The sequence below is a fragment of the Hippoglossus hippoglossus genome, chromosome 22 (assembly GCF_009819705.1).
Source record: "Hippoglossus hippoglossus isolate fHipHip1 chromosome 22, fHipHip1.pri, whole genome shotgun sequence".
Classification (NCBI taxonomy): domain Eukaryota; kingdom Metazoa; phylum Chordata; class Actinopteri; order Pleuronectiformes; family Pleuronectidae; genus Hippoglossus; species Hippoglossus hippoglossus.
In genome coordinates, this window is record NC_047172.1 from 14,997,277 (window position 1) to 15,018,363 (window position 21,087).

The window sequence follows — 21,087 nt, forward strand, 5'->3', positions numbered from 1 at the left end:
ACACTGACCTGATTTACCCCATTGAACCCTGGAAATGAATCAATGCCTTTTCAGAAGTGATTAATGCTCTTTGTCCCTCATCACTGTCCAGGTTGCTGCTGTAGGGACAGCCTCTTTTACATGCAACCACTGCATAATTACTCTCAGATGCTTGTTGGGGGCAAAAAACATGTCCAATAATATCCCTTTCATGTTAGGGCTAACAAAGCTATAGAAATAAATGGGCCGGGAAGCTCAGCCAAGGGTGACAGGGCCAGGGCACCTTCTCTTTATCATTGGCCCTTTTCTCCTGCTTCCATGGCAAAATGATACGTTTAAGCTGATTTATGACCCCGGCTAGCTGACTGTCTGCTCCTGATCTCATTTCACTGTTAAGCGTATTGATTCATGATTGTGACGCACAGCAACAAGAACCCCGAGGACGCTTCCGTCAAGGATGCGAGTTTGTGTGCTGGTGGAAGGTATAAGCACAATGAATTAGTAGATAAAGAGAAGAAGACGTGACAAAGAGGCCCCAAGGGATCTGTTATGGAAATGCATGCGGTGAATGAGCCTAATGAGGAAAGAAGTACAGATGACGAGATGCAACATAAACAGGCTGAAATGCACTTTTAGGGGTTGTTGTGTAATTTCTTTGCTAGGCTGAAAATTTCTGACAATATCCTAGTTATTTCTGACATTTCAATATACACTGACATTAGAGGAAGTACACGTATTTGCCTCTTTGCTGTAGTTAGATGAGATGATTGACACCACACTCACTTTCAGGTAATACTGAAGTTATAATTTGCCTGCAGTAGCTTAGTTTAGCAATAAACTGGAGATGCAGGGGAACATGTCTGCGGATACAACAATATATTTCTTTACACTGTATATACCGGTTTAAACACATCTATATTTTTTCTATATATTGTTGTATATTTATATTTCTTTATATTCCTTCACCCAAGTACTGCTGCCGTAAAATTGCAAATTTCCCCATTGCGGGACTAGTAAAGGACTTCTTATCTTATCTTAAGCACATTTCCTATAGATTGTATATAAAGATGGACGACTCCCCAAAAGTGACGCCAAAGTGTCTTGATCTCCACCTGGTGGCTGGCTTAGCTTGTCGCTTTAGGTAGCTCTTATCGCACTGATGTAGGTTCGAGTGCGATTTTTTTCCTGGTAATTTGGTTTTGTGTTGTTATTTGAGGCTATAAAAACAGAGTGAGTGTGTTGAGTTGGGTGAGTGTATTGGCAGGACCTTCTACCATGCCTCTATTACCCAATCACCACAAAGGAGGCTGGCTCCGAAATTGCAAGGTGGCAACGCTTGTATCCAGGATGTTTTGGCTTCATTTCAGGACAGCGAGAGGAAGTGGAGACACGTCGTCCATCTTCTAAAGGATTCTTGTGGCTCAACCACATTATACAAAGAAGTGGTTCCCAGAGCTAATACCCCACATTAACACTCAACAGCAGCAGCAGCAGCAGCACTTGATGCTCACCTTGTGGTTGCGTCCGTGCTTGTAGAGCAGCGATATGATGGACTTGATGTGTCCTCTCTGGATGATGTTGAGGGCCTCGGGGCTCTCAATTAGAATGCAGTGCAGGACTTCCAGGATGCCTGCACAGCCGCAAAATTCATCAATTAGTGAACACCCGCAGTGGAGAAAGACACAACAGAGGACACGTAGATCAACAGGGAACAGTGAGTGCTGCTGGAGCCTTTCTTATTATACATTAAAATAGCAGAGGAGCCTATATTTTCTTAAAGAAACAGTGTCATCTTTTTTACATCTTATGGGACTGGGAAGAGCATATTGAGAAGAGCTGGATCGTCATCAGTGTGTGTGATATGATAGTGAGCTCACCTGAAGAAGACTCCAGTCTCTCCAGCTTGCTCACCAGCCAGTCCAAGTTGTTGGAGAACTGGGTGCAGTTGTTCCTGTTGCCTCGGATTAACGCCGCTGCAGGACAGACGGAAAGCGGGCATGACGATGAAATTGCAAAGCAAAGACACACACCCAATGCCAAGAAAAGGGAGATGTTCTGCTTTTACACCCGAAGACCTTAATATTAATTTGGAAGACGTCAAAGGCAGAGAGAGAGGACGACACGAGCAAAGACAAGACATCAACACACACACACACCTACATGTGTCCTAGCACAAAAAGACGGGGTCACAGATCACAGACAGACACTGAAGAAAGGAGGGAGGCATCCCAAATCCACTTAGCGCTGCGCTGGAGCAGGTGTGTGGAGGAGGGAGAGACGTGGGTGGAACTCTAATGTGAGCCAGGAGGTGAAATCAGTGTAAATAAGAAGGAGAAGGACACACTTGGAGGGCGGAGCGGCCTGAGCATGGCAGGCATGAAGAGATAACCTTTGCATAAAGGCTATCCAGATTATCTCCTCAAGAATGTGGCATATCTAAAAACATGACAGGAAGCAAATCCCAAACACTCACAGTTTTTCTGCTCACAAATGCATCTTTTCAAGTGAAGGACATGTTTAAGCCAAACATTGTGTTTATCAGATGCAAGGCAGCAGGATTTTAAACAGGGAAGGAGAGGAACAAATATATAAATGTACATCATTCCCCGTCAGGTTATTCTAGTGAGATACGTCTGTATCTGACACAGCATATGCCAGTGGTGCAAGAGGTTCAAGTGAGTTTGGAAAGGCGGAACTGATGACATCGGGCTGTAGGAACATAAAACGCACAGCGTAAACAAAAGAGAAAACAGCACAGACAGTGATGAGAATTGACATTCAATTGCTAAAATGCCATCTGGCCAATTGGTGACACCCAACGTTTAGTGTGTGTGTGTGTGTGTGTGTGTGTGTGTGTGTGTGTGTGTGTGTGTGTGTGTGTGTGTGTGTGTGTGTGTGTGTGTGAGTGTGTGTAAGGGTGTGTGTGCGTGTGTAAGGGTGTGTGTGTAAGGGTGTGTGTGTAAGGGTGTGTGTAAGGGTGTGTGTGACTGTTAGGCTGTTGCCCTGGAAGCTCATTACATAACCTGGAAAGCACTTTTGTATGCAGCTGGCTTTTTCCCCAACAGTGTGTAAGTATTAGTGATGGGGTGAATATCTTGTGTGCACATGTGTGTATTCGTGAAGCCGTTTGAATTCTGGCAACCTCAGAATTCAATCCTCCAGGCGGAGGAGTCTCTAAATACCAGGTCAGCACAGTTCTTCATCACCACTGAACCGCCGCGCTCTCAGCTGCTTTATCCTCAAACGACGACTCTCGTCTCTGTGATTGATTACAGTCGGGACTTGGGGCTTTTTTGGTGTGCGAGTGTGCTTGTGTATGTACATACACTGCATGTGTGTGTGTGTGTAGTGGTAGACTCTGTCCTCACCCAGCAGCTCGTACAGCAGGTTCAGAATGTCTTTCCAGGCTACTCCGGCCTCGCACCCTGCACACTCCCCGAAGTGGGCTGCACTGTTGTACACGTTCAGACGGTCGATACAGTTGGACACCAGAGTCAGCATGCCCTTGGAAATACACAATCAACCACCATGAGATTATAATTTATTCATATATAAACATGAGAAAAAAGTCACATGTATTATTTACATCGTTGGTTCTATCTTTTTCTGCATTATTAAATTAGTTGACCATCCTCAATGCGGCCCCTTGGCTCCCTCCTGTCCCGTTTGGTGGACATGCCACAGTGATTTATGCCACCGAGAATTATTTATAGCGATCAGATATGCTAAATGGAGGGCGTGAAAAGACGAAATTAAAACTGCAGATGATTTATAATGTCAGGAAAAATCACGAGTCAGCTGTCTGCGGTGACAAATTGGCCTCCTAAATGTAATATATGGGGGGTGGGACAGGGATGTGCTATTTTGGTGTATTAACATAAAAAGACAGCTAGATGATGAAAGATGAATTGCTGCAATATGAATAATTATTAAAATGTTAAAACCACCATATTTTATGATGATGTTTGTAAAAAGAAAGAAAAAAGGACATTAATCCACATTCATGCATGTTGGCCTGAGGAAACGGTGACACAGTGTTAAGAGTTAGGAAGAGTTTTGGATAGTTGACATCGCGGGGCCCCCTTCAGTTCGGCAGCTGACACTTTGTAATTGATGAAAGCAATTTAGGTCCTAGAGGCTTAGCAGAAAGCTTCAGTGCTCCCGTGCCAGCCTCGGGAAAACTTATAGCACCAAAACTGCTGACACCTTCAAATGCACTGCCTCCAAATAAGATGGCATTGAAACTCGCCACAAAGAACCAATTGATTTCACATAGTTTGCCTTTCGCAACTTTGCCGCTCCTCTCGCCTCGCTCCTATTTTCGGTCGATTACTGAAATTGCCTCAATCACAGCCCTTCACTCTGGGTTTTTAATATTTTTTATCCCTGCAGGGCAGCTCGTGGTATCATTGAGTGATATTTTATGGACCATTGGTTTCCTGCACATTCTTTGATGGTGACACTCACTTCCTGTTTGAATAGGTTCTGTCGGTTCTTGAGCGAGCGCAGCTTAATCTGCCTCTCTTCGTGCTCCAGCTCGGCGTCGGGGAGCTGGAAGTAGGTGATGAGGTCGTTGAGAGTTTGCAGCACCTCCTCTACGGGCAGGGCCACCAGTGCCCTGTTCTTCACGCCCAGACAGTCCAGGTCTCTGGGAGGGGGACACAGACACATCAATATTAAAACCTTGTTCAAACGCGACGGCGGCTCACACTGAGGTTTCTGATCTTATGTGTTTCTCAACATACTCCTCAAATATGTTAAACTTGTGGTGAATACTCTCTTATTGGGAGGCTGTGTAAACTTGAGGAGAGGCTGTGATGACTAACAATGTTTAGCCCACAGGTTCATCCAAGCTGAAATGCTGATTTCCGCTGGCCTGCTAAAAATAGCTCCTGTTGTACACGTGGGAGGGGTCCGGGGAGATGTATGTGTCACCGCCGCGGGGGAGGCTGACAGACTCTCACATGTTTCCGCCATGAGGGCCGGTGAGCCCGACCCACGGGACAAGCGGGTCGTTTGATAACAAATAAGAGTACGGAAAGCATCCACTTACATGCTCCGCGGCTCCCATCGCCATTGCCGAGACACCTCTGCAATGTTTTCAATTGGGAAACGCATGACTGGCCCACTGAGTGAGCTGCCTGGGACTCTGGCACCCCACTCAGTCAGAACTCACAGAGCTCGACTCTCCGATGGGTGCGTTCACAATCTGGAGGGATGTTGCGTCATGGTTTTTGTGGACTGCGTGAGAGTCTGTGGGGCTTTGAGCTGCCTGGTTTTCAGATTTCAGCTATAATTTGATGATGAGGTGACTCCGGGGGATTCTTTGTTTTATCATCATTAGAGTGGCGCTTCTGCAGATTCCCCATTATAAAGTGGCTAGAGTCAAACACGGACTGTAATTTAGTTTAATCGGGCGATTTGTGCACCAGCGATGAATTCATCGTACCTGATGAATCGGTTGAAGAGTAGGGTGGTGTTGCGGATGATGCGTGCGGCGCGGGACTCTTCGTGTTGACAGCGCTGCAGGGTCAACCCGTCATCCATGTGACCTTCAGAATGTAGACACGCCTTGAGAGGGGACGACAGAGAGGAAAAAGAGTGTGTTAGGAGAAAATATTAGGAAAAAGGTCAACATCAACAAACACTGAGCCATAATGTCTGGAACACAGGTGCTGTGGCTCTGTGGATCTGGCTGTGTTTACATTACGGACACAATGTCACACACATAATCGCACCCACACCTCTTTAACATCTGCTACGGTAGCCCGGGGACCAGTTTTATACTTAGTCGAGGTAGAGACACACTAATAGACAGTCATCTTAACTCAATCAACTCATTACCCCGAAAATAATCGAATGCCCAGGGGAATCTCATTTATTTGTTAATTTCATTTGTTTCCGTATATGCTTTGCATTCTAAGTAGAAGACAGAACGGCGTGGGCATCTCCACTCACTCGTCTCTTGAGGGGACCCAGACGGGCCGATTTGACATCAGGTGCCTGATAGGAGAGCCAGAGTCCCGTGGCCACGTGCGTGATGAAGCAGAGCGAGTCCCCGTATTTAATCTCTGCCACCCCCATGCCCTCGATGTCCCGCTTGGGGCTCTGCTCCAGCTTCTCCTGCACAGGGGAGGAGGGAAATGAAAACGTCAAAGCTGTCAGTGTGAAACGCATGAGCACGCTGGTACAATACAATCATGTGCACGTAGAGAGATACTGCATGCAGATTTGTTCTTAATCAAACCACAGACCAAATGTTAACTGCCTCTGCTGTTTGGGACTGTCCAACACATTAGGACTGTATGTGTTCGGCTATTAGAAGGAATGCAACCTGTAGTCCACATGAGTCCAATGATAAATGAATTCACTCACATGCTACAATACATGTGCTTTAAATTCACATTGGAGGGGTCACTAATTGGCTCACAATCTGTGGCCACATCTAAAAACTCCATTACACAGAGTACAGCTCAACGGTCACTTCAGCTCGGCAAGATCAGCTAAATTAACCTCTATGGTGTCGCTGTCTGTGGTCCAATAATTCTGGTACTTTTCATTGTCCTTGAAAAAAAAAAAAAAGAAGGTGGTGATTTTCCAGTCTGACAATAGTGGGCGGCCCATTTGTGCAGGGTGAGAGGAGATCCTTTGTAACGCCTTCTCAGTGGCATTTAATGAGGAAGCATGTGTGGCTGAAGCATGTGTGAGGTCACCTTGAGGAACAGCGAGGAGTCAAGGGCATACAGTACGTGTCTGTGTGTTTGAGCCTCTGCATCTGTGTGTGTGCGCTTGCCTTTGAGGCTCTGAAGCAGAAGGCTGTGGCGACGGTGTCAGACTTCTCCCGGTCCTGCAGCACCAACCCCCTGTCCTCAGTCAGCGCCAGGTAGTGGCCGGTGGTCAGGTGCCGCAGTCGGTAAGGCTGGCCCCAGCGGATGTGGCTCCCGCTCCAGCTGTTCAAGGTCACGGACATGTTAATATGAAGCACACATGCAAACATACTAATGCCAGTGCTGATTAGTTGATCTAAACATTTATACAAGCAGTTATTTATCTGTCGTACCATGTGGTAGAATAATTAGTAAACTGGAATGGCATTCAAAGACACTCAGAGCTCAATCCGCCGCCAAGACCCAACAATCCCCTTAAATTCAATCAAGCTGCACCAAATTTGACCCACTCATAGTTAGCACTTCCCTAAATGTGCCTAATTTTTTTTATTTATCAAGATCTATCAATTATTTCCTTGGAAAATGGTGAAAATGTTGAAAAAATGAAAAAATTTCCTGGATCTGCCCCCTGATTTGGATTTGCATCAAAATTGTATTGCTTGTTCCTTATCGCATACCACGTCCTTCCACTAAGTTTCGTGGAAAACCATTTAGTTGTTTTTGTGTAATCATGTTCACAAACCAACAAACAAATGGACAGGGGTGAAAACATAACCTCCTTGGCGGAGGTAATAACTGAATCTCTAATGAGATAATTTCTCTTTTACAACAACAATGTCAAAAAACATGGAACAGGTGACACATATCAAATTAGTGAAATGGAAAAAGGAAAGGCTGCATCCGTGTGAGCCTTTTAAAATGCCAAGATAAAAAAACATGGAAATAGATGGAGAGAGGGACGGAATGAGAGAGAAAGAGAGTGGGGAGACGGAGAGGGCACAGTGCAGCATTAAATCAAAGGTGGGGTAGAGGGAGAAAAGGACAAATGGCTGTAGAGAGAAAAAAATAGAAAGTGAAGACGGCAGACAGAGAGAAAAAGGTGAGATGAAAAAAAAGAAAAGGAGAATGATGGAAAATGAAAAATTTAAGTAGAGGGAAGGGAACAGATAACAGATGACGTGAAACACGGCCCACCTGATTCTGAGTGGCTCCATCCTCCACAAGGACCTGGCCTTGGCACCAGCTTTACCCGTCTCATAGTTGACTATCCTGGGGATGCGAGAGGAGCATGAGTGGGTGGTCTGTCTGTCTGCGGAGGCTTTAACTGTCTAGCCACCACTGATACTGTCAAGGTCATTCATCCTGGCTAAGAAGAACACCACTTGTTTACTCTCATTTGTCACGGTGATATTCACTGGGAGGGTGTTCAAATCAGTCACGCACACGCACACACACACACACACACGCACACACACGCACACGCACACGCGCACACACACACAGGCTGTATTGTATATACTCTCCAGACTATAGCACAGCATCCTTCAAACAGAGACATGTGTGCCCTGATAACTCACAGCTACACTGTTTATCAGTGATATGGGTGACTGGGTCCAAAGATAAAAGGAGTCGCTCATCACCCCCCCTCCTGACAGCTTGGAGTGTGTTTGATCTGCCCCATAAAAATGTAAGACATCTGAAAACCAAGCTCCTTCTGCAGAATTTCAAGGACAGCGGGAGGAGAAAAGTCAAAGCTGGAAATTAATATCTAGTCCCGCCCACCGTATTTGCCATGCTCTGTTCTAAAAATAGACAGTGGGTGTGTGTGGCTGAGTGTGTATGAGCTATAGAGATAAAAATAACACAGGAGCCATTTTGGCTCCCTGGAGAGCCATGTGTTGCTCTGGTCACAGGCATTTTTATGAGGCGAGGTGGATGCTTTTGTTCCGCAGGTAGCTCACAGGTCAGTTAGATTCTTGTGTGTAACGTGAAGAACTGTAATGCAAACATGTTTGTTGGACGCTTCCTGGGTTTCGAACCTTTGCCGCTCTTCACTCTGGTCTGATCCTGGGATGGTCACGACCTCGTCGTGTCCATGGAACAGCCGCATCACATGACCACCCAGCAGGTAGCCTATCAGAGGAGGGAGGACAAAGGATTTACAGATGTGATTTCTTTATTTGTTTCTTCTACTGTCCATACTTGTCGTCCCAGCTGGTAAAGTACAACTAGATCCCAACAGTGGGTGATAAAGTTACAGAGTTTTGTATTTAAGGTGGTTTCATGAAATCCATTTCCCATCCATCCAACAAGCATCAACGGTCAGCACAGTCCAAGCCACAAAAATATACCATTTAAGACTAGAGATCATCAAATGTGTGTTTCAGGTTTAATGGGATGATTTCTATTATAAGAATAAAGGAGATGTATACATTTAATTCTTCGGGCATTAAATAAAAGTAAGAAATGTGTATTGAATCTTTGGGGCTTTTAATTCACTAACTAGAAGAAAGTTGAAACCTTGTTAAAATGTATTTGCTCATTCCCGTGCATTTGACAGACTTTTCGTTATGATTTCTGAAATCTGCAAACTTTAAAAACCAGTGGGGAAATGTGTGAAGACATTCCGGAGGCTGTTTTAGTTTGTTTGAAGTGCCTACCTTCCTCTATGTTGCTGCCAGAGCAGATGGGATGGACGTTCCACAGGGTTTGCATGAAGGAGGCATCCACCTGGATGTTGCCATTGGAGATGGATAAGTGCTGCGGGACACAGGGAAAGATTGGATACACCTTTTACTTACGTGCACATCCACACAAGTGACAGCGCATGAACTTATGTGTCAAAGATGGAGAATTCAAATGGATTTATGACGAATTTTACCTGCATTGTTTTACTATTAAGTGTTAAAGTTGTTGACAAAATAAAAGGATTCATCCCCATGAACCTGTCACAATAAAATGATATTAAAAAGAGACATATTATCGTTTTCTCTTTTTCTTTCCTCTAGTGTGTTATAACGTTTTTTTTGTGTATGTAAAAGGTTTGCAAAGTTAAAAAGCCCAAAGTCCACAGTACAGGAGGCTGTCGACCACAAAAAAACACTGCTCCTGAAGTGCCTTGTCAGTAGTCCTGACAATTCTTCTGTGATGTCACATAATATCACAATACCCCCAATTTGCATAACCCACACCTAGATGCTAGTTGGACACACCCCCTAACTGAGCCAGGTTAAGAAAGAGCAGAGGCCAACATTTCCTAAACGTGTGGGAGCAGCTGACCAATCACAACATAGTGGGCCAGCTGGCCAATCGGAGCAGACTAGGATTTGTCCCGAGGGCGACTTTACAGAGACAGGAGCTAAAAGCAAGTGTTTCAGACAGAAGCTGAAAAGCAGCAATAAACAGTCTGAGAAAACATTTCAAGTAATGAGTCAAATTAAAATTATTAACCTAAATATGAGCATAATATATCTCCTTTAAAAGGTCTGTAAAACAGATCAACCCATTTTTCCAGACAAGATTCAGCTCAACTTTGAAACTCTCAGTGATCGCTGATTCAGAGGAAAACTCCACTTGATCATTGAGTGATGAGGGAACGACGAGGCTGATAACAGATGTCTTGAAGGCTTAGGGAATTATACTATCTGGGGTGTGTGTCTCTGCATGTGTGTGTGTGCATTGGTGTGTGCAGCTGGGTCCTGATCATCCTGCTTCCCAAGGGTCCCTCTGCAGCTCTTCGGTGCTGCCTGTCCCCACATACCACTTTGGGTGTGACACACCACCAAACTGATATCAGTGAATGAAAGGTGATCGTGGTCACCTGGTCTTACCCCTCACACCGTGGGGGAGGTGAACACCACATGGCTGCTGTCACCAAATCCATGGATCACAGGGAACATGTTTCCCAGTGTTTACATAGCACAGTGCTGAGAGGGCAGAGTGGTATAATAGGAGTAAAGGCCAAGGTCAGGTCAGTGTAATAGGTATATCAGTATTTTTCTAATCACACACATTCATACAGCACTATACTATATATTGTGCTTTCTCCTATCAAACACTGTCGGCAGTCATCAGGGGCAATTTGAGGTTCAGTATCCGTCCTGAGAGATCCGATCATAGGGGGGGCAGCGTTAAGTACGTCTGCTCACCCCTGGTTTTAAAATGCATCTTGAGTGTGTCCCCTGTGACCACTTGTGATCAGATCTCACTTCCCCACTCAACTATAATAATCGTGTTACTTGCGTTTGTGAAGACTAAATTATGTATTTATCCAGTCTGGGTTAACAGATGTGTCCGATGCCAATGTTTGTGTGTGTGTGTGCAACAGGAGGGGATGAATGAATGTGCTCAGCTGCGGTGAAAGATTTTTACCAAGTATCAGTAATTATGAGGTGATCAATGTTGCCATCGTGCCCAGAAACAAATCAGTGTATGGACACTGAAAAGCGTAAAAGAACCTTTGAACTGTAGTGGGTCAGAGGATGTCATCCTGAATATATGGCCCAGGACAGATTTGTGTTCACACAGCGGAAAGAATGTGGCCACATACGTCCCAAACCCCTATGAATGTGGTCCGAGTGATCGGATCTCAGGTCAGATTGAGGACATAGGTGCGTTTGAACCTGCACTTGTGATTGAATCATTCAGGAAAGATGTTAATAGCGTGTCTGTGTGGGGTTTAAATTGCCCTTAGGTGAATGTAAACCTGGTTTGTCTCTATTTGTAAGCCCTGTGATGGACGGGTAGCAACCTTTAGACGGTTTAAACCACATCTGGCCTAACGTCAGCCAGTCGAGAGGCAGGACCCTCAAAGGAAAAGAAGTATAGATTATTGAGTGGATGGATGGATGGATTATTGTGAGCAGTATTGTCGTCACCCAGAGGGAAAAGGTTGTTGCCTCTGACAGAAAGACTCCTGAGGTCGCGGGGAGCGTGAAGCGTGTGGTAACAGGATTGGGATAATCTGAAATTCTGTCACATCAGGGGGAGCAGACTTGATGCTCTTACTAAGACCTCGACATTATGCAAACACACAAGCTGCGGTGTCCAGTATTTAAATGGCTGAACTTACAAGGTATCGCTCTGAGGACACGCTGACGAGAATGAGATCATCGCCGATGCGCACCTTCTCTCCTTCCGATCTCTGTTTGGAGGCAGGGTGGATTGTCCACCAACAGGCCTCACCTGATGGCACACAAAAACACATACATGTATATAAGCTGTCTCCATATTTAATTTAAACAAACACCCCCATGTCATTGCCTAATTATCCTCGTAATTAATCATAAGGTAATGAGGCTGAAATGAGAACTAGCACCGTGGCGACAATGCTTTTTAAGTCGTATTGAAATGACTGCACATTTACCGTGAGGCATGAAATAAATAACAATAGGAATGAGAAGTAATTTCCAGGTATCATGATACTGAACGGGACTATCAAGTGAGCTGCAGAGATGTAATCAGCACTGACAAAAAAAGCACACTGTATGTCGACAGAGCTCCACTGGGAAAATTAACCGAGAGGCTGAATAGACACAGTGAAATTCTATCATGAACAAATACGATGCAGGGAGGGAGAGGGAGAGGGAGAGAGAGAGAGAGAGAGAGAGAGAGAGAGAGAGAGAGAGAGAGAGAGAGACTGAAAGAACCAGACAAAGGAACAGAGGCAAGAGGCAGCGAGGAGGAAAGGGAGGAGAAAAAAGGAGGAGGATAAAAGCAAAATGTGCCAGGGCTTTTCTTTTACCTGTTGAATCTTCCTGCAGGCCGACATCAAATGACAGCTTATCCGTCTGTGACCTTGATGTCTTCAAACAGGCCAGGTACTGTGGTCAACACACACATCAAACCACATGAGACAGAGCTGTCACACACACACATACACACACACACACACACTCCAAGCAGGTGACCTTGCTCACACGCTGCTTTTAATGTGGCTGTCATATAGTGATGTTTTTGTCCAGCTACTGTGATAGTCTGCTGTGATTTTCTTTTTGCATGACACTGATGGGTTTCAGCTCTTACCATAGAGCTGAAGGAATGGCGCAGGAGGATGGCATGTCCGTACAGAAGAGTCTTGTGTCCGCCACTCTGCGCTGCCTAGAGAGATTCGTCAAACGCACAAAAAACAGAAAAGCAAATACCAGGTTACATGTCAGCTCAGGCTCCGAGCAGCAGAGCCCCAGTGGTCTCCCTCCAAGTGCTTCAATCTCCACCCGACCTCTGGCACCGGACGTTGACCTCGGCGAGGGTTGTTGTCGCCTTGCCGACAACGATGACCACAGGCTGGGGGGGGGGAGGGTTTGAGATTCAATCTCGTCAATGAAGACATGCAATCTGACCTGCCGTAGGAGATGGTGTTTCTGGCACCTGTATCCCTGAGCGAAACAGGATACGGGGGTCATCTTTCCTGCACTCCCACTACAGGAATGTGGGAAGGATGCACAGCTACTGTCAGTCTCCGATGCAATGTCAACATTAGCAGGAAATGACTCCGCCGCTTATGGGGTTTAGGGTTAAGATGCAGGAGGGGGGGATTAAATGATATTTCTACTGGTAGAGATGCGAGGGGGATAAAGAGGAGGTTTTGTTGTTTTTCCTTCGGTAAGCATCTCCCATGCTACTCACCTTCCTTATGAGCCTCTAGGAAGCATTAAGGTAAGAAAGAGTGTCGTTATTCAGAAAGAACTATCGTTGTTCTCCTAAACCGTTCGGCCTCTGCCACATCACCAAACTGTAAATCATAACACTCCAAGGAGCATACATGGAAAACAAATTGACTGCCACTTTTTGGCATTTTACAAAGCAAGGCTACTGGCACGAGCTCCAGAAATCCTCCCTGAAACAATGCCAAAAAGCCAAGTTTAACCATAAAAATGTCACGGTAAACTGAGACTACAAGCGCTGCAGTATGCTAATGATACGCATGTGACAAAGCAATGTCCATTTTGTAGATTTTTACAAAATTATCGTCATGTACCTTCCAAGAGATACATGAATCATGGCAGAGACTCCACCATATACACAGCTTCTTTTTCCCCCTCTCTCTCTCTCCCTCCCTTCTCGATTGGCTGCCGGGACAATAGCCGGCCTGTGATTTGATGCAGTTGTGTCGTGCAGACTGCAGCACCGGCTTCTAGGCTTCTTCTGTGCTGCTGGCGCCTGCTGTATGCTGGCTGAGGTACTGAGCTTAATGCGGCGAGGCACATCCAGCTGCAGTCACCACCACAACCAATAAACCCCGGTCCCCTGCTCGCTCCCTTATCCTGTGGCTGAGCAAGTGCCTCACACAGATGGAGCACAGCGCGGGTAAATTTGTGGCTCATATCAGTGGGGAAAGGATTCTTCTACATGTGGAGAAACTGAATACGATACACCTTCAGCTATACTGTAAACAGCATTAGCCCTGATTCATCGAACCATGAAGGAGAAGGACGATTGGAGCAAAGAAGTGAAAGGGAAGAAACGGGCTGTAGGCTGGTGACCACAAGTGACAACAGTTTAAAGACGTGACATTTAGCAGGACGCAGCCACCTGGTGTGTGAGCCCTGCATTGGGTTAGGTGTGTGTGTGTGTGTGTGTGTGTGTGTGTGTGTGTGTGTGTGTGTGTGTGTGTGTGTGTGTGGCTGCAGTGTTGTGGTTTCTCTCAATAAAATACCAAGAAGAGCCACAGGCCGACACCGAGCTAAAAGAAAAAGAGGTGACAGTGACGGCAGAAGAGCACAGCAGAGGTCGTCAGAGCGGCTCCGTCTCTCTGACCGACTGATCTCATCATTCGCCCTTTTGACCAATCAACCCCCGAATCAAACGGGTCGGTGCATTTTGTATGAGGCGACGACATATTTAAGCTTGAGGACACTGAGCTAAGTGGGGTTTGGCATTTGCAGAGGCTGTTAGCGTGCCGTCCTCACAGGTCCTCTCTGCGGTACCTGTGCCTTCCGGCTGAAACAGCGACAATTTCCTCCAGCCACCGTCTATTGTTAAGCCCATCTGTTCAATGACGTATTGATTTCAGTGACTCGGCCGAGACATTTTCAACCTCCATTTCCCCTTTAACGGTGCTTCCTCCAGTGACATTTCAGCGCAGGCGAAGAATGATGAATAGACTCACGATATCGAAAACACTGCATGCACTGAAGTAACACAGTTTGAATGGCCAATCCAAGCCAGTGAATAGTGTCTGAGGTCTTTGGGCGGAAAAAGGAAATGAAACCATCAGAACCAATGTGTTTATTAACATTCAAACTAAATGGTCTATGAACCTACAGTGTACCTGGACAAACAATTCAGTGATATATCCAGTAGATGTTAGGGATTTGCAGAGTGAATTTTTAATGTTATAGCAGAAGAATATAACGCCATTTAATTTTGCTATGACTTTAAGTTTGATGTTATGACCTTAAAAAGGTGCTGATGCAAGAGGGATGCGGCTAGACGGTTAAATATGTCCATTTGAGCTTGAATTTAGGATTTGATGCTTTGAGCACCCTTGTTCTCTGCTGCGGCTCATAATTCCCTGCTGTCTAGCTCTTACATTCCCCGCAACAGCAGTGGAACCAATGGACTTTTCTTCCCGTAATTCTTCTGCAGAGATAGTTCGGCTCCAGCTCTGACACATCCACTTACCTCAGACGTCCAGTCAATGAATATGAGCCCTCAGAACTGTAGATTTATGGAAATTGTGGCTTTAAAAGGTGAAGTGGCAAAAAGCAAGAAAGACTCCAAGTCGTTCTTTCTAGCGAAATTACTCGTGATCAATTTCTGTCTTATTGCAGAACTCTTGGTCTCGGCTGTTTGCATCATCTCAATGCATCCCATAGAATACAGGCAAATATCAGGAGAAGAAGATGCTGTGACAAATGAGAGCTTATCTTATGTGCGGGGTGAAACAAATGATACTGCAACAAACATCCATCTGAATCCCCCGAGGATGAGACTAATGTTAATCTGACGCTAATCCAGCATCGGTGCCGCTCCACTTCTCCAGCAGTGGAAGGTGAGATGTGTGAGCGCTGATATCTGTGGGAAACCTTATTGGAAAGTCTATACCAAACTCTATTTGTCTCTGTCGGCTCGGCAGGAGCTCAACCACAATCTACTCACCCCAGAGTTCAGAAAAAAATCTATACCGCCATTCGTTACTCAGGATTTCTAACAATTTCAGATGTAAAGACAAATGATGACGTGTTATAGTAGACGAGACATAGAAGGCCACTGAGCATGGGAAACAGACGAACGAGTTGAGGAGAGGTATTATGACTAATCTACTGCGTCATGCATCGGGAGTGAGTGGGAAATGGTCTGAGTGATGAACATACCCATCGATCCGGGCCGCGTGTCTATCATGCGGAAGATGGAGATTATACACAGAAAATAGAAGATAAAGATGGGAGAATTACACATCTGTCACAGCAATGAGAGGGAGAGAGAGAGGGAGATAGAGAGAGGGAGAGATAGAGAGGGAGAGAGAGAGAGAGAGAGAGAAGGAAACACACTTGCAAGAAGACAACTAAAACAACATCAGGGGCAGAAAATACAGTGATGAATGAGTGTTGATTACAAATTCAGACACATAGTATTCATGACATGTGCACATTCTCTCCACCGTACACGCCTATTTACTTTTATTGTATCAAAAAAAGGTTCTTTCAGCTTTTCTCTTTGCTTGTGAACTTTTCAGCTGAAATTATGCCGTTTTTCCTTCGAGGCTTGATAATGATCAGATGGGCAAAAAGTTGAGAAACAACTACTTTCCCCATTGATCTCTTTATAACGACTGATTCATACATGAACATGCAGTACATACACTCAGGGATGGGTGTATGAAGAGTGTGGATTGTGTTTCTCATCCGTGTGCGTGTGTTAGCATGTGTGTGTGTGTGCCATCACTCACCCCTTCGCTGTTCTGTCCGCTCTTCGCCAGCATCTCCTGCAGGGCCCGCACCGACAGAGACTGCTCCAGCACAAAGGTGCAGATGCACAGGTCTGGAGGAACATACTGCAACAAACAGAGGAGCGGGCCTCCAATTAAAAATCAACACAGCAGAAAGTTCCCACAAAAGGATTTTCTAAGGCTATACTTTATTTAATTAACGGATAGTGCTCCTCTGTGTTTTAAATCTAATGGTTTCAAGCTGAATCAGGCAAATTTTTAAAGCCTATAAAAATGCAACTGTCTTCTCAGCCTCAATCAGAAGACAAGAGCAGAGCATAAATCCCGTCTCTCACTGAGAGTATAGTTTTCTGCAAAAACTTACAAAGAATTCTTTACATAATTTCCACTGCATTACATGAAAAAACACATGAATCCAATATAGTTGTATTCTATTCATTTGTGAAAAAATGTAACCTTTGAAGCATTATCTCATGCTGTCCTTGAAGCCACTAATCACTCACTAATCATTATATAGTCCACTATATACTGAATTTGTATAGTGGTGTCCGAATGTTTAGTGGAGTTTTAATACCCTATATAGTGCACTCATTGTTACCCACAATGCATCATGAAAAGTACTACAAACGATGGTGACTAACCGAGCAATATCTACCATCATGCATTGCACTCGTGGCCGAGGACACGAGAGGAGCGAAAGCAGCAGGAACAGCCCAACATGTCATTTAAATAAGTTATTTCTACATTTAAAGACGATCATTCAACATGTTTTTTACCTTAAAGTATAAAGTGCAAAATAAACATTTCGAATTTAACGGGGGATTTTCCACTGACCGACGTTGTTGTTGTTGTACATGTCATAATCCTGTGACAGTGACGTCACGGCCGGCTCAGAGAAATGTGTCCGGAAGCCTTTTTTTCTTTTCAAGCTCACTATGTAGTGCTCTATATAGAAGTCACTATATAGTGAAGTAGGGAATAGTTACCTTAGCATTAAGGTTGGAGGCAGTAAGGTCAGTAAATCACATTATGTGTTTTTTATTAAAGCAGCATGGGTACAATGTTCCCGGGTGCACATGCCCAGGCTAACTGTTTCATCCCGTTCTACACTCAGCTACGCTAAGCTAACTCCCGCTGGTGGTAACTTCATATTTACTACACGGACATTAGAATGTGTCTTGTCACCAACCTCTTGGCAAGGAAGAAAATATACTTTTTCCAAAATGTATCTGTTGAAGTTATGCAACAGCAATAAAAAGCTGTGGTTATATACCAACCACAGCTAGTATATAATGATCCACAGTGGGGCATGTGTGGTACGCATGAAGTGGTGAAGTCAACTGAAGTGGGAATCAACACTTTAACATTTCACAGTAGCTGCCTCAGAAAACGATCCCTATGTACGTTGACCGACGGTGACCCCTTTATCTCTAACCAAAGCACCATCAGTGTAACGATCACAGCAGTGATGTCCATTTAGTTTTAATGGGTTTAACAACATGGTCAGAGAACTTATTGCAATATGTGCAAAGCCTCCACATTAAACTGGAAAATTAAAAACTGCTCCCTAAATCTACAGGGATATTCTGATTAGATGCCCACTCATAAATTTCATGCTGACTGCAGCTCTTTCCACTGCACTTGAACCAAGTTGGTTTCAATCAAGTGGGCAATTTTCATTAAAAGGCACTTTATGAACAGATCAAGTGCTCTCGGGTCAGTCTGTGCTCAGGTAAGCCCCGACGTGGACAAGGCACTATTAAGAAAAATGAAGCTGCCAAATCGTCTCCCAAACCAGGGCAGTGGTGGAAAGTACAAGGGAGGATAGGGGACCGTCACTGACAGAATGAGGGAAGCAGAGAAACACTCTATGGCTACAAGATAAATGATGCCAACCTAAACAACCTCCCATGGCCTCCTTATTGAATAGCCCAACTTCTCCTCAACTGGACCATTTACACAGGTAATAACCTCATTTGCAAACTTCACACAACACAGTGTCTGATTGTGCAAAAATAGATTCATATCTAATACACAGGACTGCAGACAACAGAAACGCTCCCAGCTGCTTCAAACATGCACTAAACTCCAGATATTTTACTCGAATTGTGTGGAGGGGCTGTATGTGGGAACCCAAATGTCCAAGTCAGTTGCTACCGCTGTTCTCCTGTACGGTTATAGCCAGCCTCCGAGTAAAATATACAGGAAATGTCAGAGTGAGCCCATGAGAGAATAAATCAGGGAAGGGTCCAGAGTGGGCCTGCTGACGTTTCTAACAAGCAAAACTGGAAGAATCCAAATGTCTCAGGATGACAAACATGTGCAATGCACTGAGAAGAATAAGACAAAATGTCAACTTGGAAAGACACTGAGATTCATGACCTTTAAGTGATAATGGCCAATGTGCAGTAAACAAAACCACTGTGCTTTCCGCAGAGGAATTTGTGTTATGTCCTGCCTCCTGCATGCTCTACTCATGCACCACTCCTCGCCTGAATGTTCCAGACATTTTTCTGTTGTTGTGAACGCATCTAACTCGGACAATCTTCAGCTGCGTTCATTATATGTGAAAGACAAACTCCAGAAAATGTCCTGATCCAATGTTCCAGAGTTCATGTATGAAAACAGCTTTAGTTCAGATATCAGCTTTAATGGTTTATTTTGAGAGACAATATATTTAAATCCAAAATGTGACCAGACCTGCAAAAATAATGCTCATAAATGAACTAAAGAAAATGGGTTGACGTTTTATTTGTATTTGCAAACTCGCCAAGACTTAAAGGTCCAGTGTGTAAGATTTAGGTGAAAGGGATCTATTGGCAGGAATAATCCTAGTAATGTTTTCACTAGTGTGTTTCATCGAAATTGTACAAATTGTTCTTTACCCTAGAATGGACCCTTTATATTTCCTTAAGGAGCGGGTCCTCCCTTTTTACCGTAGCCCAAACTGGACAGATTAAACCCCTTTCGAAGGCTGATTGAAGGCTACCACGGGTTCTCTTTCATGTTTGCAAGGGGAGGGTGAGGGGTATTCAGCTCCAACATGCAACTTCACCACTAGATGTCACTAAATTCTACACACTGAACCTTTAAATGAGAAGATTGATACCTGACTCCACTAATCAATATTTTTATATTAACAAAGATTCATGTGACTACATGTATGTAAAAAAAGAGTTTCTCATTTTCTCTCAGATCTATGGAGCTTTAGAGTTAAGTTATTGTTTAGATCCACCCTCTAGTTTTCACTTGGTATTTACAGTCTTTCCTGAAAAAAGGAAAAAAATCTACTTATTTCCAAAATGTAAAACTACTCACACCTGTACATCCTTCTCTCTCTCAGTGTGTATGCAGTATAACTGTGTTGAAGCATCATGAGGATGCCTCTTCACTACCTAGCCTCCTCTCAAGCAGTGTCACTTTAGAGAAATCATAATAAAGGATCCCGTGGGAAGCTATCCACCCCCGCCTGCCCTCATCTTTCCGGGTGACTAAAGACTGACCTTTGCTCTCTCCAGGAGCAGGACTGTAACAGTTAGTGGGGAGGGGAGCTGCTTTGAGAGAGCAGGGAAGTGAAATGAAGGTCTAGAAGAGCTGGAGGGGATAATGAGTACCCAGCCCTGTCAGGATGTCCTCTTGCACGGCCGGGCAGGGAGACAGCTTTAGAGCAGCTTGGCTGTGCCCTGACGTTTGGTTTATGACCAATCGTGTGGTGAAGGGAAGAGCGTCACCAGATGATGGGCAAGGATAGATCATCTCTCTATTTCTGTCTCCAGAGATATGGGTCAAAAGTTGAGGCTCCTTTTTTTAAGTTTAATTGGAAGAGCCGCTAAAACTGAAAAGATAAAGAAAGGAAGTATAACACAAACAATGTGAATATTTCAATTGGCCACAACTAATTTCTTAATTCATATACTGTGCAAACATAAAAAAAGTGCGCAATTATGGAAAGTGGACATCTATCCTGCAATGGTCATAACATTGAGTCACTCACAGCCAAGAGTTGCTGGTCGTATATATCACAATCAACCAGCTTCTCACGGGCTGATTGATGTTGCCATTTAAACTGTGCACACTTTAAATCCACCCCATCCTGTTGTCCTGGTTCCGTGCCCCATTACTAGTAGTTCACCATGGCGCTCGGCTGTCCGGCGAGCTTCTAAATTGCCATCTTGGGCTTTATCCACGTCGCTGTCGTTGATCCCAAAGGTGCGGTGATGCCTTTTTCATAAAAACGGCAGGCAATGAAGACAAAGTGCCAGACGGCGAGAGCATCCATCACACCTGTCAGGTATAATTACCATCCAATATGGGGCGAAAGCCTCACCTCCCTCAGCGCCAAATACCCACCCCACCCCCACCATAGACACATATACAGTACTCTAGATGCTGGAGAGCAGGAGGGGGTTGTTGAAATGGATCCATGCCAGGAGTGCATGGATCTTCGCTTGCATGTAAAAACAGAGGGGCGTCATTTGTTCTTATGCTTTGAGCCTCCTCGAATTGTCCCTCTGTCCCTGTAAATCATATATATTGATAACTAACAAC

At 44.7% G+C, this 21,087-nt stretch overlaps 1 protein-coding gene across 1 annotated transcript in view; it reads right to left on the minus strand.

Moving 5' to 3' along the window:
- Positions 1–21,087, minus strand: part of LOC117755511 (ryanodine receptor 3-like) — a 115,950-nt gene that overhangs the window by 69,792 nt on the left and 25,071 nt on the right. Inside the window, 16 exon segments of the mRNA XM_034575365.1 lie at positions 1,491–1,609; positions 1,857–1,952; positions 3,348–3,483; positions 4,447–4,627; positions 5,429–5,550; positions 5,938–6,102; positions 6,773–6,929; positions 7,842–7,916; positions 8,687–8,780; positions 9,308–9,407; positions 11,719–11,831; positions 12,391–12,469; positions 12,672–12,746; positions 13,275–13,289; positions 15,965–15,985; positions 16,540–16,644. Coding sequence (XP_034431256.1) covers positions 1,491–1,609; positions 1,857–1,952; positions 3,348–3,483; positions 4,447–4,627; positions 5,429–5,550; positions 5,938–6,102; positions 6,773–6,929; positions 7,842–7,916; positions 8,687–8,780; positions 9,308–9,407; positions 11,719–11,831; positions 12,391–12,469; positions 12,672–12,746; positions 13,275–13,289; positions 15,965–15,985; positions 16,540–16,644 — 1,653 coding nt within the window.